General features: G+C 38.9%; 1 protein-coding gene and 2 long non-coding RNA genes across 6 annotated transcripts; all 3 read left to right on the top strand.

Moving 5' to 3' along the window:
* The first annotated feature begins 8,770 nt into the window (after positions 1–8,770).
* LOC114268856 (uncharacterized) lies at positions 8,771–13,631 on the top strand. 4 transcript variants are annotated; one of them, XR_003631425.2, is made up of 6 exons: positions 9,796–9,934; positions 10,091–10,186; positions 11,848–11,913; positions 12,008–12,097; positions 12,183–12,264; positions 13,180–13,631. It is a non-coding gene; the product is annotated as an uncharacterized LOC114268856 (long non-coding RNA). The 4 variants fall into 4 exon arrangements; XR_014331038.1 differs by lacking the exons at positions 9,796–9,934; positions 10,091–10,186 and adding an exon at positions 8,771–8,995; XR_014331040.1 differs by lacking the exons at positions 9,796–9,934; positions 10,091–10,186 and adding an exon at positions 9,072–9,157.
* A 64-nt stretch (positions 13,632–13,695) lies between these two features.
* On the top strand, positions 13,696–16,687 carry LOC145791190 (DEAD-box ATP-dependent RNA helicase 15-like). The gene is made up of 7 exons (XM_082871457.1): positions 13,696–13,910; positions 14,667–14,785; positions 15,342–15,398; positions 15,480–15,529; positions 16,262–16,311; positions 16,433–16,570; positions 16,661–16,687. Exons 2-7 carry the CDS (start codon positions 14,669–14,671, stop codon positions 16,669–16,671), a joined length of 423 nt encoding a protein of 140 aa, XP_082727583.1. The 5' UTR covers positions 13,696–13,910; positions 14,667–14,668; the 3' UTR covers positions 16,672–16,687.
* Positions 16,688–18,856: 2,169 nt separating this feature from the next.
* Positions 18,857–20,010, top strand: LOC114295437 (uncharacterized). The gene is made up of 2 exons (XR_014331037.1): positions 18,857–18,936; positions 19,531–20,010. It is a non-coding gene; the product is annotated as an uncharacterized LOC114295437 (long non-coding RNA).
* Positions 20,011–27,097: the final 7,087 nt, after the last annotated feature.

The raw sequence follows: 27,097 nt of genomic DNA, 5'->3' as shown, positions 1-27,097 counted from the left end.
CCAGCTCCTAAGTACCTCAGTAACAAAAGGATGGTATTCTAGTAGGTGTTTGTGTCCAATAGTTTGACGAATTTACACTTTTGAGGACAAACAAGAGCAAATGGAGAGAGAGAGGTAAAATATAGAGCGAGAATGATATATGTTTTGTATCTCAGGATTTCAGAACCTCTGGAAAGGGAGGAGGGCCTCCCTTCTTATAGAAAATCAACTCTCAAGCTTGTTGAACAAGCTTGAGCCTTGCTTAAACCCCTCCATAGTGTATGGAGGATGAGAATTGCGCTCACCAGCTGGCACAACTAGCACAAAAATATCTGCAAAAGCAGATGGAAAGGTCTCGGCCAAGAAATATGGCCAATCGACCAAAAAGAGTGCCAATCGGCCACCTGTAGACACCCCATTTTTGACCGTCCTCAAGACTTGGACGTCACCAATGGAACACTAGGTGATTACCCTTGTTTGTGTTCGTTTGGAGTTCCCAGAGGTCTCGGCTACGCGCCTTGCCTCAGGATCTCCGAACTCAACTGTTTAGTGTCTGGTTTTGCACCAAACACTTGTGTTTTGCCTTGGAGGGGCAGGGAATGCCTTGAGAGGCATCCCCACACATCACCGGCCATGGCCAGAAGCCACCGGCTGGTGTTTTGCTGCCATCGGCAATGTATATTGTCGGTCAGCATTCTTTGTTGCCGGTCGGCACTCCATTTTGATAAAATGGCAATTTTGAGCAGCCAACTATTGTTCATCTGCTTTTACAGATATTTTAATACAGCTGTATGGCATTTTGTTCCCCTCCATACACGTGTATGGAGGGATGGACTTCTTGTTAGCTTACCTTGTAAGCTTTATAAGATTGGCTCCTCTATAAGAGGAGCCCTCCCCTCTTGGCTCTAGGTTAGACATTTTGGAGAGAAAAGTTGTGTGAGAGCTCTGGTTTTAGGTTTAGGGTTCCATACATATTCTATCTCTATGCCTCTCTCTCATTTGGCCTTTGTGTGTGTATAAGTGTGTTTGTGTCTTACTATTGCACACAAACACATAGTGTTACACCTTTCCCTGGTTTCTTGAAGGACCAGAGGTTGTTCTTGAGGTTCTTGGGCTGTTTTGAGCACAAAGAAGCTGCTGGAGCTTCATTGGTGAAGAGGGTCTTCAAGGGTAAGAAGTTGTCCCTTTATTCCCCATTTTTGCATACTATTTTTGCCTATCTTAGAACTATTTTTGAGCTTAGTGTATAATACAAAAAAGTTCTGTTTTTAGGCCCTCTAAATAGTTGGTTTAGAGTGTTTTGTGGTTTGGAGGTGTTTGACCCCTCTTAGGCCTTGAGAGGCCCCATTTTGGGCTGTTTTGTGTAAGCTCCAAGACTTTGGTGTATGGGCCTCCTCACCACTGAAATCTTGAGGGATTTCAGTGGTAAGGATGGTGCCTTGAAGTCCCAAGAAGGAGAGGGCCACCCCCTCTCCTTGTTGTCCTTGAAATGGACCATTTTTGGCCTCTTGAGGGAGCACCTAGCTAAGCTTCTTGTTGACCATTCCTTGGCTGTTTTTTGTGCTTATTATGTCATAATATGCTTCTGTTTTTAATTGGTTTTGGTACACCTTGCATGCTTAGCATACCTACCTTGTAATGCCATGTTTAAGCCTTAACTTGCCTTAGGTTGTAAACCATTGTCCTAGCATGTTTTAGGTCCAGCTTTGTGAAGCTTTTGTGCTTATTTTACCATGTTTAAGGTCTGTCCATAGTTGGTCGGGTCGACTTTGGCATGCTTAGTATAGTCCCTTTGCATTTTTGGTTTGTTGGGCTTAAGTGTGTGAGTGTATAGCATGCATCCTTTCCTTAATTTAGCGGGTTGGGACCATTTGCCATGTTATTTCAGTCCCTTTAGCGTGCTTGTATGCTTGCCTTGGATGCATCTTTGAAGCTTTGAAAGCTTGTCTTGCATGCTCCATGTTTTGGTCATTGTGCATGCTTTTGAGTTTGAGCCGCTTAGATGCCATCTAGGTGTCCTTTGGGTGTTGTTTAGACCTACCTTAGACCTATTTTAAATCCTCTTAGCCTTGTGAGGCTCGGTTGATTTAGACTTGGTTTAAGCCTCTTGGCTTGTCTTGGATTTTGGCTTTGTTTGCATGCTAATGTTTGTCTTGTTTAAATTGGCTTAGCACCTTTTGTAACATGATTTTCAATGCTTACCTTGCATGCCATTAGTCCATGTTAGGCCTCTTTGAAGTGTGCTTGAGAATTGTCCCTTTATGCCTAAGTGTTGGTCCTTGTATACATGCATGCTTGCATGCCATTAGTCCTTCATTTTGGGCACTTATGGCCACTGTTTTGGGCCTAATTAGAGCTGCCCAAATCATGTTTAAGTCCAATCTTTACATGTTGTTACACGTCTCACACTTTGCATGCTTTGATTGCACCATGTCTTGCATGCCCACTAGCTTGCATGCTTGTTCATTGCTTGCTTGTTTGCATTGCCATGTTGCATCCCTAGCTAACATGCTTAGGTTGCATTGAACATGCATATCTTGTCCCTTGATTTAGTGATAGGGATTGGACCCCTTTGGTTTGTTGGTTTGCATTGCACTTAACATCAAAATGTGCACACTTGGTCCCTCGGGCCATCACGCATGGAAATGCGCGATTGATGGTCCTAGAACCAAGGACCATGTCCCTTTGAGTCCCCAACATGATAAGGGACATGATTAGTGCATACATTGTTTGAATTGCATTGCCATACTCTGCCTTGTCCTCTGCTGCTGTCGATTGCAGGTTCTGCAGGCATTCTCTGCCGACCGGCAGTGTTCAGTGCCGGCCAGCAATCCCTCCTAGGCCGATATCTTCACCAACAGCCGGCGACCATATACCACAGCCGGTGGATATCCTACTCAGCCGGTGGTGTCTCCCAGTGTCCAGAGAAGCAATCCTGAGACTTTGACAGTCTTCAGAGGAGCATAGCAGGGAAAATAGAGGCAGCTCATGTATGGTAGTGTACTTCCGAGCAGAACCGAGCATGCATCGCATTGGGCTCTTTTCCCGAGGTGGCTTATCTGTTTTTCTTTCCTAGTTTAGTTAATTTGTTAACTAATTAGGTAATTTGTAATAATTAATTAGCTAGGATAGTTAATTCATTATTCGAACTGTATTATTCTTTCGGTCCCTCCGAGCGAGGGCAAACTTGTAATAAGTGTGGGTGAGTGTGTGCATGTCTTCCAACCCCCACTTCTTTCTCCCTTTTACTTGCCTGCTTTGATGGTTAGTAATAGGACATGTTTAATTTAGCATACCTTATGTTGTGCATGCGTGCATCATTCATCAGTATTGCATGCACCGGGCTCGGCGCATCATGCTAACTGCATTAGTATTTCAAATCTAACTTGAATACATGCTACTTGCGCATTTTCACATGCCATGTTTAGGTTAGCCGAGCCTATTCTAATTGCATCCTGCATGTGTTGCATTAGTCAATTTGACATGAACTAGGACCATGCATGTTGGCTAACTAGTTTATTGTTTTGGCTCGGAGTACTCGGTAAGCCTTTATGCTTTAGCATATCTCATGCATGTAAATGCTATTATGACAGCATGCTTACCATGTGGCTAGTTGCTTATGTGACAAATTGTTTGAATGCTTGTGGGTGAAGGTTGGGTTGCCTGAGTTGGAATAGCTCATTGAAATCCATGTTTTTTAGCCTACTTGCGAGTAGCAAATTCCAAAACATTTTTCCAAAACAAACGGACATGCAATGCTTATTCCCAAATTAGGCAACCTAGTCTATACTTGTTTGCTGTGCGCATAACATAGTAATTCTAGGCTAATAACTGGTTTAAGAACACATAACGTTTTCAAAAACGGATATCACGGTTAGTAGAGGCCGATCTTCGGATCAGGCGAGAAGGGGTGCTCATAGCTGACCTTCCCCAATCGTACCCAAGCTCCCGAGCCAAGGCAACTTTGGTGATGACGGACACGTGGCCTTCGGCACCGAGTCAGGGTTTCCTAAATTCCCCCATAAAAAAAAAAACATTTAGGTGGCGACTCTGTATCTGGCAAAGCAGTCCATGTTTGGCACTTCTTTTCAAAAAATCTGTTTCTCAAAACGATTTGCCGGATTTGGACTCTTTGGTTCAGACTTAGAACCGTGACACAAATCGAGTCCGAACTGTAGCGAGGGCCCCCCACGCGGGCGCGTCTACACCACCACTTATGGCCAATGGCAAGAAAACAAGGCCGATGGCACAAGGCTTTAGTTGATGGGTTGTAGGGATGGCCAACAAGCCACCCTCTTCCCTCAGAAGCAAAAACCACAAGTCCTTGGTCCAAACCAAGCACAAAACAAACAAGTTGAGAGATCCTAAGGCAAGGCGCGCAGCCGAGACCTTCGGGAAGTCAAAACGAACACGAGCATGGATGATCATCGAGTGTTCAAACCATGACGTCCAGGTCTTGAGGACGGTCAAAAATGGGGTGTCTACAGTTGCCCCTTTTTGACAAAACTCGAAAGTCATAAGATGACGGGAGTGAATGTCAAAGCCCAGAGACGACCCATTTTTGACAAGGCCGAAGACTTAGACAAGCATACAAGATAACAAAGATATGCGCCCGCAGGCAGGGCCAAGATGCAAATAACATGCACAATGCCGATCATAACTTATGACCATGCATAGAGAGCTGTAATGAAGCATTTATGAAAAATAAATACAACAGTTTAAGCAAGCGAATAAGAAAGAATAGTCCTACACATTCCAACACAAAGGACGTAAGAAAATTATGCAATTCTCACTGCGTCTCACGCGGAGAAGATTAAAAGTAACTACCGAGGACACCCGGAGCCTCAAACACAACATCTCTCATCATAGCACATGCAAGAGAGGAAAGAGAGCATCTCTCGGTGTGGCACACGCATGAGAGGAAAGAGAGCATCTCTCAGTGTGGCACACGCATGAGAGGAAATGGTGCATCTCTCAGCGTGGCACACGTATGAGAGGAAAGGATTGTGCAAGAAAGCGCAGCCATCCAAACGCGTGTCAAACGCGAGAGGAGAGAGATACGTCTAAACACATGCCAAATGCGAGTGGAGAAAGGTAACAATCAAACTGAACCGGGACTTCTCTTGAATGAACCGTACATACAATATCGTGTATGAATGAGAAAGAAACTCAACAGGTACAATATAGTAGAAATACATGTTCAGCGTTACATCAAGATACAATTTCAATGCAAGATAAACGTGTGCAAATATGATGCCAATGGAAAGGTGCATAGCAATGCAAGTGAAAAGTGCGGGACAACGCAATGAACTAACAAGTGTAGGTAAGGTGCGCAAGATAGCGCGAACAATGCAATGCACTAACAAGTGTAGGTAAGGTGCGCAAGATAGCGCGAACAGTGTGATGCACTAACAAGTGCAGGTAAGGTGCGCAAGATAGCGCGAACAATGCAATGCACTAATAAGTGCAGGTAAGGTGCACAAGATAGCGTGAACAATGCGACGTACTAACAAGTGCAGGTAAGGTGCGCAAGATAGCGCGAATGTAAACTGCACTAAACAGTGCGATGCACAAAACAGTGTGATAAAATGCATGCTCAATGCAAGTAAGGTGCACAAAATAGTGCGAGTGATAAATTTCACAAAACAGTGCGATGCAATGCATAATACAGTAGATGCAAAGGGGGACAAACTCCAACCATGCTGGAATCATGAGAGGAGGAAAAACAGATCCCAAACACGCCGAAAACGCGTGAGGAAAGGGGACACTCAAACCATGCTGAAATCGTGAGAGGAGGTCCAAAACAACCAATCAGGAGCATATACGACGCAACCCGAGATAAATTCCAAACACGCTGAAATCGTATTTGGAAAGGGACACTCGAACCACACTGAAATTCTGAGAAGAGGTCCGAAAATAGCCGCCCAGGTCCGTGCTCGACGTAACTTGAGATAAATTCCAAACACGCTGAAATCATGTAAGGAAAGGGACACTCTAACCACGATGAAATCATGAGAAGAGGTAAACAAATTCCAAATACGCTGAAATTGTGTGAGGAAGGAACAAACTCTAATCACGCTGAAATCGTGAGAAGAGGTAAACAAATTCCAAACACGCTGAAATCGTGTGAGGAAGGAACAAACTCTAACCATGCTGAAATCGTGAGAAGAGGTACACAAATTCCAAACATGCTGAAATCGTGTGAGGAAGGAACAAACTCTAACCACGTTGAAATCATGAGAAGCGGTAAACAAATTCCAAACACGCTGAAATCGTGAGAAGAGGTAAACAAATTCCAAACATGCTGAAATCGTGTGAGGAAGGAACAAACTCTAACCACGCTGAAATTGTGAGAAGAGGTAAACAAAGCAATCAATCAGGAGCATGCTCGGCGCAACCTGAGAAAGGCCCAGAGGACAATGATCCTGAATGCTGCTTGATGTGAAAGGATAAAAGATACAAGATAACAAAAAATGCAAATGAATGCAATAAGTGCAATGATATGATACATGTTATAACATGTTACAAGCAATGTAGGGCATAACGCTTAGGGAATACAATAATCAAACAAAGCGGCGCTTTAGCAAGCACCTCATGAGGCGAGTGGCGATGAACCGCTCTACTCGAACGGGGATCTCCCATTGTGTTCTTCGAACTCTTACCTTCAACTCACAGTACAAAGGTCTGGAAATGCTGACAAGGGGTAACTTCTGCATGTAGAAACCACAAATGGTGCTTTTCCTCCTGATCATATTCACAACTTTCCCTACTCTCCAACGGGGTGACAGACTAGGTTGGCTCAATATCCACAATTGAGGCGCATACACATGCTATCTCAATCTATGGGGCTGCCATACAAATTTCAAGCCGAGGATACACCCCTGGGTACTTAAACCAGACTTTAGTCTCGGAAATTCCAAACCTTTGCGTTCTAGGCATCAACCATTCGAACTCTAGTTTCCACTGTCGTAGTTGGTCTCCTAGGAACTCATTGCAAACACGCCTAAGATGCCTCTAGCAGGCACTAGTACTCATGGAGAGCACTTTTGATCGCCATTCTGGCTTTGAAATAGGCTTGAGCTTGAGGTAGAGGTACACTCATACTTTGGAGCATTGACAAGGCCCTGAAGAGGTATATCCGGAGTACAATCATGGAATTTTCTGAAGTTGAAACACACTCAGATGCTCCAAATTTTTCCTCTTTTCTTTTGCTTTGTAGTCTAGAACCCATATAGCTTTAGATAGGTCCTATTTTTACTGTTTCCACATGACTTGGGTTGAACCCTGCTGTTTTATGAAAGAACAAATCCTGTTTTGCATACATGTAGAGAGCGGCACGGCACTCTGAGGACAAAACGATTTTATTTTTGAAATTAAGAAATGAGTTCTTAACTGGGTATTGAGCCTATGACTGAACACAACACACCATGACTCAACAAAAGAAAACAAAGGTAAAACAACCTAAACACATCTATTGACACTCAAAATGACTCAATACAAGAATCGAGACAAACAAAAACAACAAACACAACACTAAAATGTGTACCACCAGTGGGAGACCTCTCAGTTCATGAGGAGCCAATTTCTTCGGGTATTGTTTCCGACCCTTACTCAATTGTGTTTCTCACATCACTCGGTGCTCAGGCTCTGTTTTTCTGAAAAAACCCTTTTCTCACTTTTTCTCTCAGCGCACACCTCTCTATTCTTCAATCTCTCATTTTTTATCCCTCCCCTGGGTGGTTGATGGATAAACAAGAAGTTGCGGGCTCTTGCCCCTAGCATTCTGCTAGATTCTTCTTCTTCCGCTCACAACCAGTGAGTTTCTCCCACAGAGGGGTTGCGACAGGATGTGCAGTAGATCCATAACTGATATCGGTTGACGATGCGCTTGGCCAACTCGGATGTGATCAGACCTGTCCAAATGAGGGAGTGGAATATCTTGATCCATTCCAGTCTGTGCTTCGCACTTAGCTTGATACCTCGCTCCACTACAAGAAATTGCATTTTTCGCGACTACTTTTAGCGACGATGTCAATTTTCATAGCCAAAAGTATATTTTTGGCGACACAGTGACAAATTTCGTTGGTAAAGGTAGACTTTTACCGACGCAATTTACTACCGTCGCTAAAAAAGTATAACATTCATTAAGCGCCAAAATTATTGGTTGCCGCCAAAATTTCAAAATTTTTAGCTACGAGACTTATTTTTTAGCAACACAATAAGCGTTGCTATCAGTGTGCTTACTTTTGGCGATGACAAGTTGGTGTGGGCAAAGACTTAAACATTTAGCGATAATAACACTATTCGTTGGTAAAAGTTTTGCTAGTGAAATGAGGTGATTTAGTAATTTGTGTTTTTATTCTAGTTTTTCAAAGAGTTTTAATATTCTAGTTATTGAATTGTAAAATTAAAGTGATTATCGAATTATATCACAAAATAAACCCATCAAGTCCAAACACACTCTTAACTCTTAAGTTGAGATGGCTAATTCGAGATATTCTAAACTTTTCCAAAGAATTAGATTATCAATTTTAATATGTTTGGTTTTATTTTTAAAAACTTGTTTCAGAATTTTTTTTTCTAAAAAACTAAAAAAAATTGGTGCAAAAATAAAAAAATACTTATTATTTTTGTATAATTTTATCTTTTAGGAGGATATAAATAATTTTTAAAATTTTAAAAATATATTTCTGATTTTTATTGGTCTCAAATTAGTTTTAATTTTTTTTTTAAAAAAAATCTAAAAATTGATTTTATTATTTTTTGTTTTGGTGATTTGCCTGTAGAAATTGTTGAGGCGGTGAATGTTCCCTCTCAAAATTCGCTCTTTGTTTTTCCAAGATAGGTAAGCCCCCTCATCACTCTTCCCGATTTTCACTCTTGCACAGGCTTCTCTCACAATTCGTAGTTCTCTCCCCCTCACAATCGCACACTGCATAGACGTTTGTTGATCGTCAGGTTGTCGCTGTTTGCTGCTGCTGTGCGAGACCATCAGTGCTTCAGTCTGCCCCTATAGGTTTGTTCCCTTTTGGCTTTGTATCTTACTGCCCCTGTTTTTTTTATTTTATTATTAATCTGGTTTTCTTCGATCTGTCTTTGATATCCATGTGATTTTGCTGTTCGAAATGCAACTGTCGGTAAGCTATATGGAGTGTTTAACTACTGATGTGAAATCGAAGTAAGTTTTATAGGTATTTGATTGAATTAGGTTTAGAATAAAATCTGTATATCAATGCCCTCATTTTGTATTTTGATCTGATGTACTCTGTAAGTGAACATTTTCTGAAATGTCTCTATCCCTGGCTTTGTGATCATTTTTAAAGCATTTCTAAATATATTATTTAGTACTTCTTCTTTTGAAAATCTATGATTTTTGAAAATCATGAAATATTGCACTTTCCCCCTAAAAAATATGTGTGTGTATATATATATATGTTTATATATTTAAGTTTACAAAACAAAAACAGAAACAGGCATCTAGGTGTTATTCAAATGATTGGCAAATTAAAAACTCCAGATCCAGAAAATGTGCATTCATAACTACAAAATTGACAGAGTCACTCCCAACCATAATTCATTCACACAACCAAAAGAATGATAAAAGAAACAGAACAAACCATATCCTAAACACCCAGAGACATTACCAAAGAGTTGAATAGCTTCCCTAACTAAAAGCGATAGGATTCCCTAGCAATGTTGAGTAATATTTGCATCTTAAATTTAGTGCTTTCCTATGACTAGGACCTAATTATGATTACAAGGGATAATTGACTCTTTTACCACTAACATATTTTTGTTTGTGTTCTTTTGCTTTCCCCGTCCTTTATAAGAAACAAATTCAGTAAAAGGCAGAGAAACAACCCAAGTGTACTTGAAGTGTACTAAGGGGATGGGGATAAACGAAAGGCATGCCCATGCTTGAATGAAAGTTGTGTACTTGTTGCATTAGTCGCAGGTAGGTCCAGCCTATGCTTGAATGAAAGTTTAAGTTATGTTATGCAAGATGGTACTGATAAAAGTGCTGAAAATTTAATTGTTCAAAACATGGCGTCTATAACAGTGAGCTCTTAAACCTCAACCTTATTAGTTTGTTTTCTTCTTGGCTTCCCAGGATTCCACCTAAGCTGAAACCTGTAGAGATTGCACATTATACATGTCCATATCTTTAGGATTAGGTTGTTTTGGAAGCTCTATGGAGTGGCCTAAGGTAATATTGCAAAGCCTTTAAATTTGGACACCAAATCAAATGCTCCCTTTATAAAATAGTATCAATAAAAACATAAATTGCTTACCTTAAATTCTGCACTTGTCTTTTCCTTCAAGAAATTCCTTCGCTCATGCGTTGATTTGATGTTGTCAGGTTGCAGTTTAAGCCTTTTTTCTTCATTAGGTGCCTTTCTTCTTCATTAGCCTCACGTGACAAATCATACAGAAATGCCCAAGCGATAAAAACCTATAAATGCCATCATCTCCCAAAAAGCTTCAAAGAAAAAGAGAGAAAAACATAATACTCTGCATTCATGATATTTTGAATTCCTCATTTCAAAGCACCAATGCTCAAACAAGTTACAATTGTGAACTAATGTTTCAAAGAGATTTCCCCCCCCCCCCCCAAATTGTTCTAGTGTTGATATATTCTACAAGCATTAAATATCATCCTATATCATATATACTTGTTCAACCAATAAAATAATCACATTATTAATTGATCCGTAAAAAATTCATCTAGGATACATCCAACGTAATGATTTTTTTTTTTCTTTTTTCATTTCAATATAATGTTATTACCATTATCAGCAGTAAAAAGTTCTACGATCCAGATTGCCACATATCAAAAGTGCATGATTCACATTTTAATTTTCAAACTAAAAAAATATAATTTTATTTGAAAGGAAGCTAACCCAGCTTCACAAAGTTTTAATTTCCTCAAATGATCAAATTTTAATGAGAATTAAGTTATTGTACTACTGTTCATACAAAGAAAGAATTTGTGACAATGTTTAAGTAAATAATTTGATTATTGTTATGTGACTATAAATAACCAGATGTGCTTCTATTTTTTTAATATTTATTTTGGTTGGCATGATTACTCCTTGCAATTCACATTGTCAAATTTTTGCAATCATGGGTGCAATTACTGACAATAGTGTGGGATTCGAAGTTTTAGATCAATAAAATTTTGTGTTTTGTTCACATAATCACAAAGTATGTGAACAAATTTATTTTCTTGTGAGTGGACATGGATTGTTTGAAAAAAAAAAATTTGAATATTGCTGAAATTTATCTAAATGTATATGCTTTCACTGTATATATATATATATATATATTTTTTGGTTACTAAAAGGAGAAATCGAGATCTGGATGGTCAAACATGTACATTCTTACTAACATTTTTTTAAAACTATTATGCAATTTGAAATGTAAAATTATTAGGTAGTTTGAAATCATATGATATTATTTTAGTGGATGTTCGTGATTTAGTAGTGACATATATGGTCATTAAAGATATGATAATTTGTCGTTTCGCACGTAGGCATTCATTTTATTTTTCTTTGTTTCGTTTTATAGGTTATTTTGTTGAACATTTAGATACTTTTTGGAATTATTATGTTTGGGATTGTTAGATATAGTTAGACACGTTTTAGAATTCTTATGTTTAATATTGTTAGATATTTAAATAAAATTTGGGATATTGAAATGCATTTGATATTAATTTGGTTACATTACTAATTGTTATGATGTTGTGTTTGATATTGTTTTTATTTTGATTTGCTCTCCCATGTGAGCTGTACATGGGCTTCTTTTGTGATGGCTTGGATGATTATTGTTTTTGTTTGTAACAACATTGGTTGAGTTTCCATTTCCTAGGTGGTTTATATGCTCTGTTTGGACCTATTTTAGACATCCATATTATTGTATGTGGTTCTTGAACAGGTTAGTGTGTTTCTGGTGCTGGTTTGCTGGTTTGCTATTTTTGTTTCAATTTTTGAAGGCAGATGATTTCTGCACTTACATTATTGGTTTGTAGTGACTAGGGAAGATGCATCAAGCTGGAGTAGGGAAGGTTTTTTTCCTATTTACATCACGCTATAAGGGAACTTGTGGCTTTTAGCTTGAAGTATGACCCCTGGTTTTCATGTAAAGCGCACCTCAATCATTCATTTTTCCATTTTGAACTCAGAGAATTTGTTTTCTTGTTTCAGAATTCGGGAAAGGAAGGAATCTGTAACTGTGTTGTTGTGTGGGACCAGTGGTCGTGGCAAATCTACATTGTCAGCACTGCTGGTATATCTATTTTGTTGCTGAAAGCATTAGTATTCTTTTTACATTTTGGACATGGAGAATTAATGGCATTTCTTCAACCTCCCCCCATTTTAAAATCTTTCTTCTTCTTCTTCTTCTTCTTCTTCTTCTTCTTTCCCTATTCTTCTCCAAAAATATATGAAAGTTTCTGGTCAGGATATTAACTTTACATTTATTCCCTCTTTAGTGGCAACAATAGTGATTTTGTATATGATGCATGAATGGTTTTCAGTAGATGATCATTGATGCTGATTGTAACACCTGCTCGTTGATCTTGGAAAAAAAAAAAAAACTTTCTTATTGTTGTGTTTTTTTTTTTCTACTAAACTTTCTGGATTCGCCATTTCAAGTGGAAAAAATCTCCATATTAGATAGTAAAAAACTGCTATCTAGGACATTGCTGGAAGCAAATGTGGCAGATTAATTTGGAACTTTATAGTAGCTTCTGTGCCTTCTTCCATCCTGTGCCTGAATGACTTTGGAGAACAAGGACTTATCTAGAATTCATTAATACTAGCTTATGATCTGAGATGGGGGACGTAAGAAAATAGATAGCTTTACATTATGGATTTGGGAGTAGGATATTGGGCTTGTATGGGACAAATTTCAAATGACTCCATTTTCATTGATATTTCATATTCACCAATAGTGGGCCCTCGCATTCTTCATTTGTCTACCTGGGATTCAAATCCAAGCTAGAATCCTGTAAGAAATCATGTGCAAGTCTTCCCTTCCAAATCATCAATTTAAATGCCACTTTAGTTTGCATCTGAGGTTAACTGCACCAGCCTTCAGAATGCTGAACAAAAATTGAGACTAATCATTGTACATTTAAAATATACTATCCTAATTTTTTTTACTTATAGTCATGTCTTCATCTATTTTGCAACATAGCAGGTTGGGTATCATGACTGTGATATCTACTGACTCAATTCGGCATATGTTGAGGAGCTTTGTAGATGAAAAGAAAAATCCCTTGGTTTGGGCTTCAACATACCATGCTGGGGAATATTTGGATGCAAAAACTGTTGCAGCAGCAAAGGCCAAAAGAACAGCTAAAAAATTAGCTGGTGTTTCCCGGCCCCTACCAAAAGATGATGCCTGATGGTTCTACAGTTGGAAAGTCTAATACCCAACCACCAGAAGTGGGTTCTAATGCTGCTGAATTTATCAGGCCGAGACAAATGGCCATTGAGGGATTTAAAGCACAAAGTGAAATGGTCATTGACAGCCTTGACCGGCTGATCACTGCATGGGAAGAACAGAATTTTTGCATGGCTATACAGGACAGTCCAGTAGTTCCAATTGGGAGGAGCCCTAGGACAGATGTCCTTTTAAAGGCAGAAAAAGCAGTGTAGGAGTCTGGCAGTAGTGTTGTAAGATTAGCAGGACCTTACATATCTTTTATGAAAATGCAAGTTATAAGATTTACATATATCTATTGGTGAAACTTTAGGGATTTATGGTCCGAATCAGTTTGTTATATACATGCATACCCACATATGTGAGCACACACATCCCACCTTAACTCTCAATACAAAGCAGATAAAGGTGCACATGTTTATTGGTTGGGGAAAGGCACTGTTGACACTCATCCATATCACATCCTCAATCTTATACACTACGAGGTGAGTGTTTATCTTTGTGTATTTTTTATTGTCTTCTATGAATTACTGTCCTTGCGATTCTATCTGAGTTGCCTTCCCCCTATTTCCCATTAAATTATAAATATAATTACGCAATACCTTTTCTTGCTCCATGAGAATATTGGGGGAGAGAAAAAGAAAAAAAAAACTTTGATGGGTTTATTCTATTCACTCTTTTACTTGGGCATTCACTTTGATATTCTTCTCTCTCTCTCTCTCTCTCTCTCTCTCTCTCTCTCCCTTTGTGGGTCAATTTTTTATGCTTTTTAATTATATTTAGATACAAATTGGAATCTGAGCTCATACCATGCTTTAGGTCATATCTTATTTCATCATCTTCAGTCTTCCATACATTCCCTGAATTCCTAAAGTAAATCTGTGTAACCATTTGTGTTTGTGATATCGATAACATTTAATTTGGTGTGCCTTGCATATTTCCACAAAAGGATGCAGCTTCCCTCTCAATAGCAATCTTGAAGATTAAACTTTGGGGCCGAATTTTTCTAGGCTGTGATAATCATCCTTTATACAGTTATTATTATTATTATTATTATTATTATTATTATTTAATTTATTTTTTCCCCCTTGTTTGAATGTTGGATTTTAATGACTCCTCTCTACCAAAGTTTTCTATGCAAACGAGTACAACTACCTGCAGCTGCAATTGACATTATTTTTCACAAGACTGATGATGAAGTTTTCTTACCTTGTAATTTCTCTGCTTCGTATGTACTGCAGACATGAGGAGAGATGTGCAGGAGATATTCAAGATGACTCCTCATGACAAACAAGTTATGATGTTTTCTGCAACACTCAGCAAGGAAATCCGTCCTGTTTGCAAGAAATTTATGCAAGATGTAATGTCCCATGACCAGTTCTACTTGAATTTAGAAGAATCCTTTTCCATAAATGTCAGCTTTCTGCTGGCGATAAATAGTTAGGAATGCAGTGGTTGTAGGCTTGTAGCCTTCTATGCTTTCAGTTTTGCATTTTGTTTATGCCCATTATTCAATATTCTACCTAAGTATGTAATGTGATAGGGGATGGGTAGTGGCAGAAGAGAGATCGGTCTTTAGGTCTGATGTGTGGGGATAGTTTCTTCATTCTTCGGAACCTTATTTTTTCTTTTGTTCACATCCCTAGTTATTTTCTTGTTTACTTTAGGCCTTGAGTGTGGGTTTTTAATGTGGTTGATGCTGGATGTCTTACCTGTGGCTCCTTTTGGTTACATAATAGTATATATGTTGAGCAATAGTGGACTTGCTTCTTGTGAGTTAGAATATCTGCAAGGAGACATCAGATGGACCGGAATCTCAATTGAAGGGATGTTCATCCATCATTCATTTCGTGCTGGATTCCATTACCTTCAGGAAGGCTCCTAATATGCTTTACTGTGACATTTCTTCCTTTCAGCCAATGGAAATTTATGTTGATGACGAGGCGAAATTGACCCTTCATGGTCTTGTACAGGTATTGCTTTGGAAGTTTGGTTTTTGGTCTTTACCTTATTTTTAACCATTATCTTACCTCTCAATTTTTTCCTCGTGTCAGCACTACATCAAATTGAGTGAGCTAGAGAAAAACCGCAAGCTGAAAAGTTTGTAAGAAAAGTTTGTTCGTATAGCATTTTCCATTTTGTTTACTTAGTTTTTACATGAAATTTCTAACAAGTTTCCAATAAGCTTTGTTTGACAATTGTTGGGTCTCATTTATGCAAACAAAAGACAGTTACTGATCCTACATTCTATTTGTGAAATTAGAATAGTTTCATTGAGAAAACAGAGATAATTAAGTTATCCTTTCCTGAAAAGAGAAAGCTTTTATCTGTAATCATGTCCAAAAAAAAAAAAAAAAAAGAAAAAAAGAAGAAGGAGAAGGACAGAGAGCAAGACTTCTTTGTTTGACGATTTGGTTCACCCTGAACTCAGATAATTCTTGTGATCATAATTGCAGTAACAGAATTCATGAAGTGTTCTACTTCATGACATGGACAATGTGATTACTATTGACAATGTGATAGAATTTTGTTAGTTATTTATTTATTTATTTAATAGGCCCTATTTGGTATTGTTTTCATCATTTAAAAAATTCAATAAATAGATTTAAAGTGTTTCATAAAAATAGGTGCTTACCATTTTTTTTTTCCAAACGTTTGGACAATCAATTTATTATTATTATTATTATTATTATTATTATTATAGCAAAGTTATTTTTGCGTTGTTAGTTGTTTGTATAATTGTTCAAATCAATTTGTTGGAAATTGTTAAATTCACAGTTCTTTTTTATGAATTCACAGCCCTGTCTCTGACACAACCCTCTCTCTCATATAACAGGCTCCACCATGTGAGAGAGGGGTGCTATGGATCCGATCTGCCAAAAAAGAGTGAATTTATCAATCTCCCAATTTATTGTATCTTGGCGTTTAGATAGTTGTTTGAAAATACTTAGCTATTTTTTTCCTTTTCGTTCCACCTTTCCTCTCTCATTTAGTGTTTTACTGGCAGGCATTCTGATATCAGCTTGGTTGAGTTGGCAAATGAAACAGTTAAAGAAGATGACAGAGCTGTTTTATTGGAGTGGGGAGGTCTCCAGTCAGCTTCTCCTAAAGCTCGAAGTTCACCTGTCACATCTCACGTTGTCAGGTTAGAAAAAATAGCTGTTTCCATCTTTGATTATTTATGAGAAATATGAACGGGTTAATTTAACATTCTTTATGCTCTTTAACTTTTCAGATTTCTTCTAATGGATGAGACTTTCTTTCTAGAAAATCGATTGACACTCAGAGCCATGTAAGTCTCTCATCGTCACAATTTAAAACCATAAGTTTTGGAGCTTTGTAAGTTTGAAGGACATGGTTAGAAAGCTGACTCTCATTTTTCTTCTTATTGTTCTCTCTCCCTACCGATCTGAATTTGGTGTCCTTTTGATCTACTGTTACTTATGTGACCGTACAATTCTCTTCGGTGAATCAAAAAGGTTTTGCCAATGCCCTCATCTTATAATTCATACTTTTCATTCCGTGAGTTTGTTATTTTCTTCGGTGAAGTATGTGCTAGACCAAATTTAAATCTTAAAAAGAAAAGTTCAATGTGAAAAATATAGAAAGAGGAATGGGTGGATATCACATTCTTTAACAACTTTGAAATGTTATTTTAAAATATATATATATGTATATCCCAGAACTTTACGAGGAAGTGAAAGGATTAGCGAGGTCATAACCTGATCCACTTATATGGGCATAACCTAATGAACCAACACTAATAGAAAGGAGAGATAACAAAAGCAAAATTACTAGTCGACGGACTAGCTGCTACCAGATGCTTCAGTATCTCTTCTGCTTCCTTGGATGTGTAACCAAACAATTAGGGAGGACTTCATCTCTCCACATAAAATTCACAATGGCCAGGATATACAGTTATTGTTTTCTGTATCTATTTCAGTTATAATTGGTCCATCTGCATCAAAGTTGTGTCCAATGAGCTTGTCTTTTAACCATCATTTGTTTTTGCAGAGTTATAATCGGGATCTTTTCTTATTTCTCTACTTCCTTCTCATCATAGTTTCAGCAATTACTTCTTTCAAGATTCATCATGATAAGTCACCAATCTCAGGAAAATCCATACTGTATCTGAACAGGCATCAAACTGAAGAGTGGAAAGGTTGGATGCAGGTTAGTCAGTTTTTAAGATGACATGTCTATTTCTTTGAATTGTCTAATTTTTAGAATTGTTTAATTTATTGTTACTTGTTTTCAGTGTAAAAGAAACAGTTTATTTCCTTTGTGTTTGTTTCTAGTGTCTCTTGTGATTTGTTTGGAAGTTTGAACTCTAATCAATATAATTCCCTCCCACTCCTTTCAGTGTTTCTCTACCTGGAAACACTTGCTCTATAGAGAGAGAGAGAGAGAGAGAGAGAGGGAGTCAACAAGTTGCTGAAAGTTTATTTATTACCCTGCTCTATAATTGGAACTAGGAGCAGTTTGTGAAGGGCTTGGGAATGTTGCCTTCAAGTTTAATTGATGTGGGATGCTAATCAAATCTTTTGGTTATAGGACCTCCAAACTACACTCTGTCTGAAGTCATTAATCCTGTGAATAATTAAAGCTCTTTTCAGCCATAAGAATTTTGTTTTCACTTCCTAATCAGATGAAACATCTAGAATAACTTCTCCATGCTTAAATTCAGCATTAACTTGCCATTCCTTGATGTCCATTTTGTTGTCAATAAGAATCTTCTGGCACCCAAGTTCGTTGGCCGGGTTGAATTGGCTCTGTTTTCTTATTGGACAAACATAAAATTGACTTGGACTTGCATCTCTTGGAACTTTTCAAAGAGAAAAACACATTTTGCATCTACTCATTTTGTTAATCATCCAAAATTTTAAGAAGAGGCATATTTGAAATATTCATCGGGGCATTGCTTCTTGTAATTTGCATCAACAGCGTGTAGTGCATTGATGAGTTGGGCACTGTTTACATCTGCCTGCTTTTATATAATATAATATTAAGACATTTGATTTTCTTATGGTTAGTTATTTTCTTTTCTCTTTGTTCAGTCAAGTGATCTATCAAATGTAAAGAGGGTGTTAACAAGGGCACAAGAGAATCCAAGCCAACATTTCTCGTTTGAAATGACGTATGTGTTTTCTTGCTGTTTTTGCTCTTCCCAAGTTGAATTCAGCTTGAAATCTTGAGTTTGTAATGAATTTTTGATTTTTGTTTCTGTTTTTTTCTTCTTTGCAATTTTCCTACTTGTTCATTATTTGTCTGACATGTGTGAAAAAAGTACTTACATGTACATGCACACACACCTGTCCATATAGGGAAGAGCTGAGACACACCAGTGGTTTATGTTAAATTAAGAACGAAAGCTCAATTGCGACCATAATTATACTTATGTTCCCTTTTTGCTTATGGCAGGTGGGAAAAGTGTTGCTAAATGCATTGTTATATCCAGGCATCAAGACGAACATGTAGAAAAATTCCATTGTTGCGATATTTCATACAGCGGTAATATTTCTTAATTAAATAATTCAAAATACACTTTTGTGGGGGAAATAAATAAGAAACGGGGATGTTTTGTTATCTGTCATTTCTACTGCAATATATTCTGTTGTATCATACAAGGCTCCAGGCATGGTAAATCTTGTCATTGAATTCATAAGTGAGGCTAACAAATCGAGGTTCCTATTTCTGCTGCATGATAATGGGATATTTATCCAATAAACAAATGGGATAACTATTCTATTATATAAAGTGCACCTGAGTTAGGTCGGAAGCTGTCACTTTTTTTTTTTTTTAAATTTTTTTCCAAGAATGTCTTTATACCTAGTAACTGTCACTCTTTCCCACTCAGTAACTATCACATCTAATAACAATAAGAATAATTTTTTTTTGGTCAGACCGTCCAAAATTGCTATTAGTTTTCCTCAACCATCATACTATCCAAAAATTTAAATATAAAATTGCAAATGCGTTTGCACACACCGCTTGTACATATATATGTGGGAAGGATTCTCATGGGTTGTTTTTTACGGAAATTTTTTCTGAAGCATTTTTTTTAATGCACTTTGTAGTGGGAAATTTCACTTGTGTTTTTTGTAGGGTGATGTGGGAAACAACAACATTGACAGTGACAGTGTTGTGGCACGTACCTTCTTAATAAGAACAAAAACTGAGGAGGATCGGAAGAAGCTTGCAGAAGCAATTCAGGAATATGCCCCTCCTGCTTGAAAATACACATGAAAGTGATTTTCCATCACATTGTACAACCCTTGAGCTTCAACAAAATTGCAAATGCAAAAGTTTTGTGTAGGGTGGTCTTGTTGAAGCTGATGAATCCTCCTTTTCTTTCGGAGGGAGGGCGAGCTCCAAAAATCTACCAAGCGGAGCCAATATTCAAAAGTTGACAATATTTTCATATGTACAAGAGGCTAATGCACCTGTATCATGTAGAGAAGAAAGGATGTTCTCCTCCAAAGTGGGTATTTTACATTCTTTTTTTTTTCTTCTAATTATCATGCAAGGATTAGCAAAGAACTTGGCTTGAGTAGCTCCTATTAAAATGCCTTTACATGTTGGTCATCTCTTCTGAAATGCCCCAAGGAATGTCAAATAATGCAGCTGGCCTGGTGGTTGCAGATGCACAAAGCTCATCTGAGATGCATGAATCAGATTCGCTTGCTGCAGCTGCTGGTCTGCTGCTGCCGCCCTTGTGGTTGATGCTTGCTGGGCTGCTGCTGCTGCAATGTTGCTGTGAAGCGGCTGCTACTAGATGTTGGTTTGCTGGATAAGTTTGTGGATACTTTTCGTGTCGTTTTGCCTGTCTTTGTTAGTTTCATGTTTTCATTGTGTTATCTGTTGTTTGTAATGTGGGTTCATAATTTGGATGTATTTGGGTATTTTAGTGAGTTTACCCTTTTAGGTTTTATACACTACTTCTAAAAGCAGTATCAGCGGTGTTTTTTTTTTGCTTGCACATCAACTTTAGGTAATTTTATATCAATGTTATTAGTTTGTAATAGTGGTGCCTGAGGAATGTCTCTTGTAAATCTATAAATCTTATAAAAATATATAAATTATTTTCAATTATTTTTGTTGGTAAATGAGTCGCCAAAAGTTTATTTGTGCCCACTCATATTGTGTTGTTAGAAGTGTATTTTTAGCCAATGCTAATTTGTCGTTGTCTAAAGTAAACCTTTATCGACAAATAAATCGTCGGCAAATAGCAATATTTACCGATGTAAATGTATTGCTAAAAGTTTATTTTTGCCCACTCATATTGTGTTGCTGAAAGTGTATTTTTTGCCAATGCTAATTTGTCGTTGCCAAAAGTGAAGCTTTATCGACAAACAAATCGTAGGCAAATGGCAACATTTACCAACGTAAATGTGTTGCCAAAAGTTTACTTTTGCTGACGTATATTTTGTTGCTAAAAGTATATTTTTTGCCCATGCAAATTTGTGTCGCGAAAAGTGTCACACAATCACCATATTTGAATGACTTTTACCGACGCAAGGTAAATTGCCGACGATGGATGAAGGCTTCTAACAACGACTATGTTCGTCGCTAAAGGCATTACTTTTACCAACGTGATGATAATTTCGTCGGCAAAAACTTTTGCCGACTCACTTTTGCCTACGGGTTGCCAACGTAGCTTTGTGTGTTGGCAAAACTCTTTGCCGACGAATTTTCCCTTTTAGAAACATATTTTCTTGCGTTGCAAAAAATGCAATTTCTTGTAGTGCTCCTTGGAGGATGAGAGAGCTTTCAACCCTTTGTTGTTAGCTTCAGTTGTGCCCTTTTCTGGCAAGTATAGTGCCCTTTCTAGCAAATAGAGTGCCTTTTCTGGCAAGTATGTTGATGACGGGGGAATAGGCAGAAAACCTGACTCAACTGTGCCCCTGGTTCATCATTTTGACCATTTTTTGTTTTGGCTTTCTACTAAAACAATTTTGACCAACATGAGAGTTAGATTAACGTACTTGTTCGATTTTCTGATTTGAAATCATGCAAGTCAGGTTGTGAGCACTGAATATTTTCCTTTTTTGGGTCCAAGAAAATGGTCCAGTTTCGAAAAAAATGGAGTAATTTTCGAGAAAATTAGTCTACTTCATTAAAAATTCTCAAAAATTGTTTTTGCAAATGGCCACTACTCGACCAACACAGAATCCACTCTTGAGATGCACAACCTTAGATCCAAAACAATGGAAAATTACCCCTTGTCTAAATGGCACTGCACAGCAACAGAAAGTTGCCCCTTGCCTGAATGGCACCACAGCGCACTGTAATCAGTCCTCAAAGTGACGATCACAACCGAACTCTCGGATAAAGAGAAGACAAGGATGATCAGAACCATTACATGGACAAAATCGATTTAGAAGTGTTTATGGCTGGACTTCAGAATGAAGTTGCCTACGTATCCCAAACATGGGAATCAAGCCTAACGTAATTCCGGGTTAAGGTACACTCGGGTATTAACCTCTTCTTTTGCGCTCTAACTTTTGCCAAGGCTGCCCTTTCTGGGTTTTCAACCTTGCGAGCTATATTCTTCTTTTCTTTTCAATTCTTTTCTTCTTTTTTTTTTTTCATCTTTTCTTCTTTTTCTTTCTCTTTGCAAATTTTTTTCCTTTTTTGTTTCTTCTTTTATTTTATTTTCTTTTTTATTTCTTTTTCACTTGCTCTAACTTTTGCCTGGGTCGCCCTTTCGGGTTTTCGGCCCAGCAAGCCTCTCAAGGGTAAAAGCGTAACAAGTCTATGTTGATTGGTCGTAGGATCTCGAAGCCATCTGAATCCAGGAGAATGGCTGTTGTTCGCTGATGAAGTAGAAGTCCATCCAATGGGGACTAAATTTGCCCCTAGTGTTGCGGATAGGAACTCAGTTGTCCTTCAGCAAAAGCTTTCTTCTTTCCTCCCTTATGGGATTTGGCATTCTTGCCAGTCTTCATTGGTTTGCAGAATGATCCATCTTTGGCTCTTCGAGCACATCTAACATTTTTGCCCCTGGTTCAAGGGCTATTTCTGATCCAGCTTTGCAAGCTTCTTTTGATAACACTTGATTTTGTTGATATGACTTTTCTTGCCCCTAGTTCATGGGCTGCTTCAAATCTGGCCATACAGGCCCCACATTGTGATTGACCGTTGAACATTCTGAATCCATGTTCAAGGTTTGAAAGAAAAAGGGATTGAATCTCGAGGCTGAGAGTGATCCTATGCTGCACAATCTCAAGAGCGATTCCATACAAGTCTTCGCAGGACGGCGCAAAACATTTTTTGAAATCTTTTAAGAAAGTGACTAGTCGCTCGCACTGAAGACAATGTAGAACCAATCTAGATCAAGTCAGGATCCTTCTTAGTACTCATATTAACAAGCATGATCTCATTCATTAAGGGCTTAGCACGCCTCTCTTTTTCTCAGTTGATCAAATTTTGCAAATCCCGAGGAATTCTTTCCTCTTTGTTTTCGTCACAATGTTAAAAAAGTTTTGAAAAACTTAGGTCAATGCAATAATTTCAAGGCACAGAAGAGCAGGTGAAAAGCACTACTGTTTCATTCAAATTTTCTGGTGCAACTAGCCCCAAGGCAGAAATAAACACAAAAGCGTGAAAAACCACTGCTGTTTCATTCAGATCTTCTGGCGTAACTGGCTCTATGGCAAAAACAGACTGAAAAGAAAGAGTGGGTATAAAAGACAAACACCAAAACAAACAAGTGATGTCCGAGGTAACACCCTTGAAATCACTTGACTCTAATAAAACAGGATTGACTCGATACAACAAGACAGACCCCAATCAAAAAGACTGACTTAAAACAACGAGACAGACCCAAAACAAAACAACAGAACTGACTCAATACCCAAGTCAAAAAGTAAAATAACCAGCATTCACAAATGCTCAAAACAGTGAGTGCCATACGCCACATTTGGAGCAAACTGAGCGCCGCCCGCAGGTGGTTCATCCCTCTAATCACATCACATTATCCCCTAAGTTCATCAATCTAGTGCCGATAGACTGTGCAGGACCTGGTGCGGCGATGACGTCGTTGTCAATCAAATTTTGTACTTCATGGCGAAGACGAAAGCAATTGTCGGTTCCATGACCGGTTTGTTGATGGTATGCACAGTACTGGGCAGCATCATGCTTAGTTGGAAGAGGATTCGGGAGAGGCCGAGGCTCAAGGGGTTTGAGATGGCCTTTTTCAACAAGGATTTGAAGATCCTTGGATAAAGGCATATAGAGAGCATGAAAGACCTTGCGACCTCAGGGTTGATACTTCGAGGTTTATGGATTTTTGCTGGATGCACTAGCAAAGGGGTCGGCAGGTGCTGGCTTGGTTTGCTGATTTCTTCCGAGTGCAGGATTAGAGTTGACATGATCGTTTCTAGTATGACGGTCCTTCTCTCTGTTTCCCTCTTGATTCAAACTGCTCTTATTCTGAGTGGCGAAAGTGTCATCCGTAATTTTTGCAACAACTGCGAGCACTTGCTGTTTGTTCAGTCCTTCGGTTTTCAAAGCCTCCACGGCCCACAGAAGGTGTTCGTAGGGATCACTGCCTGTCCCTATCTTGTTCTTTCCACTTGCCTCAGCTTGGTTGAAGGTTTGGGTTACTGCGTCATAGCGGAGCCCTGTTGTTTTCGACATGTCATTGCCCAAACTTGGAGTGGTTTCAGGTTGGCCAATTTCAATTACAATTCACCCTAGGAGTGGGGAGTTTTCTGGTATGAAATTTTCGGCATGTGATGTGGTCGATGGCGGAGCCAATAATCCAAAGGCAGGATCAGCCACAGTTCTCTGAAGATTGCCGATCATTCCCATCAACTCAAAAGTGGTGGGCTCACGAGTTTGAGCTGATTGGGGCTCTAAGACTAGATGGGTGGGAGGTGCCCCCAGATGGTCGTTGTATTTCAGCATCGGTCTCACCCTGCATGGTGATTCCTTGGTATAATGCGGCTGTCATGACCACAATTTCTTCTGAACTCTGCGTCATTATGAGTTAGGTAAACTGAACAGAGGTGATGTGACTTGTGACTAACAGATCAGATGAACTGATGAGCCCTGACTGGCCTTTCTCTGCCTTGCCTCAGCGAAGGAAAACACTAACTGCACTGAACTAAATCTCTGACATATTAGAGCCCTCTGAAGCTATTGTTCCGTGACTACCTTGCAAAAGAGAAAACCGACAGCATCTCATCCCAACTTTATCAAAACAGATGTGAGTATAGCTGAATGGCTGTGTTCTCTACTGAATTCTGCCTGTAAACTGATACCCTCAGGTAAAATTAATTCCCCCAAAATACTGATGCCCTCAAGCTTGATACCCAGACTTCTAAACTGATACATGCATTCCTGTAGAGACGCACTCTAAAAGCACATAACAAGCAAGTGAGAGCCAAAACACCCCTATGCAGGGGTAGGGTTTCCCTATCCTATTTTGTCAGGAGCTAGGGTTTCACTACGTACACAGCGGTTTCAAACAACCTATAATCGGGTAAGCAACCTGTCCTAGCTTGGACTGGTCACTACAGTTTCCGATATGCACTAGGTCGAATAGTCAAAAAAGGTGCCCCGGTAAAAATCGAGGTTTGTGTTCCCGTCGTGGCAGAGCCTGCAACCGGTCAGCCTTATGGCATGCTTCGCAAAGCAAGCCTCCGACAAACCGTTTAGGAATACCATACAGCAAACATGGTGTCCTAGGCATACCAATGCAAATGCAATGCAAAGAGACACATAAGTGTAGCCAAAACAAGATATCATGAGTTCGAGTCAAGTTCTCTAAATCCCCAGCAGAGCTGCCAGAAACTATAGACGGGCCCGAACGTCCCGGCTCTGTGCGCGAATGGCGCGAAATCTGTTTTGTTCATTAAGCTACTACAGTTCGGACTCAATGTCACGGTTCTGAATCTAATCTCGCAAAGTGCAATGCAAGACCGATAAATCACCAAAGAGTTCAAATCTGGAAAATCGTTTTGGAAAACTGATTTTTATAAAGAAGTGTCAAACGTGGACTGCTTTGCCAGATACAGAGTTGCCACCTAAATGTTTTATTTGAGGAAATTTAGGAAACCCTGACTCGTGCCTAAGGCCACGTGTCCGTCATCACCAAAGTTGCCTCGGCTCGGGAACTTGGGTACGAGAGGGGAAAGTCATGCAATGAGCACCCCCGCTCGCCCGATCTAAAGATCGGCCTTTACTAACATGATATTTTGTTTTTGAAAACACATGTGTTCTTATTCCGGTTTATTAACTAGCTTACTATGTGATGTGCACATCATACAAGTATAGATTACATCGCCTAAGTTGGAACAAAACATCTCATGTTTGTTTGTTTGAAAATGGTTTGAAGGTGCTACTCGCAAGTAGGCTAAGACGTGGATTTTCCACCCTCAAGTGGGCTTAAGAAAACATGATTTTTCCACCCTCAAGTGGGCTTAAAAAAACTTTCATTTCGATGAATTGTTCCAATTCAAGCAATCCAACCTTCATCCACAAGCATTCAGGCAGTTATATCACTTAAGCAGTTAGCCTCATGGCAAGCATGCTGTCATGGCAATCACTAACACACCTGCAGTATGCTAAAGCATAAAAGCTTACCTAGTACTCCGAGCCAAAACAGAGAACTAGTTAGAAATCAAGCATGATCCTAGTTCATGTTAAGATGCCTAATGCAACGCATGCGAAAATACGACTAAGATAGGCTCGGCTATCCTAAGTTGTCATGTGAAATGCAACAATTAATACATTTATTCAAATAGGAATTAAAATACAATGCAGTTAGTATGATGCGCCGAGCGTGGTGCATGTAATACAGATGAATGGACGCAAACATACGAGCATAAGGATGCTAATCAAAACATGACCTAGAATTAACCATCGTAAGCGGTTAAGTAAAAGGGAGAAAGATGTGGGGTTAGAAGACATTCACCCACTCACGCACACTTATTACAAAATTCGCCCTCTCAACGGAGGGTCCGAATAAATAATACAAACCAACTAATTAACTAATTATCCTAGCTAATTAATTATTACAAAACTCTTAACTAATTAAACAAATTAATTAAGTTACAAAACCAGTTTAAGTATGAAACTAAAACAGGCTGCCACAACTCTGCCTCGAAATGACGAATGATGCATGCTCGGTCGCCTCGCTCGGAAATCTGTTGCCATGCCTCATGTCGCCTCTGTTTGCACTGTTTTAGACATCTGAAAATTATGCCAACTTCTGTGATGCTTCTGAACCACCTCATGGACACTCTGAGAGGTCGTCGGCCAAGAGAGGTAGCCGTCGGCTAGTGGACAATGGTCATCGACCAAATATGAGGCTATTGGCCAAACATTTTTAGCCGATCGGCCACCTCTTCCTGCAGACTGCTCCTTTTGCTACAACAGAGTACAAACAGAGGCACGATAATACATTTGCAAGAAAATGTTGTGAAACTGCACCCCTTATCATGTTCAAAGCTCAAAGGAGTGTAGTGCTCGACTCTCGAGCCATCAATCACGCATTTCGATGCATGATGACCAAAGAGGCCGAATTGCACAAATTAATGGTTGAAATGCACAAAAACACATAAGGGACCTTATCCTCTATCATGTTTGGTCAAGAGGCAAGGCATGCACACACAATGCAATGCAACAAGCATGCAAAATCATGCAATGCAACAAGCATGTATCG

This window comes from Camellia sinensis, chromosome 5 (genome assembly GCF_055761805.1).
Source record: "Camellia sinensis isolate YWXY chromosome 5, ASM5576180v1, whole genome shotgun sequence".
Classification (NCBI taxonomy): domain Eukaryota; kingdom Viridiplantae; phylum Streptophyta; class Magnoliopsida; order Ericales; family Theaceae; genus Camellia; species Camellia sinensis.
This window is presented reverse-complemented; position numbering and strand designations above follow the sequence as displayed.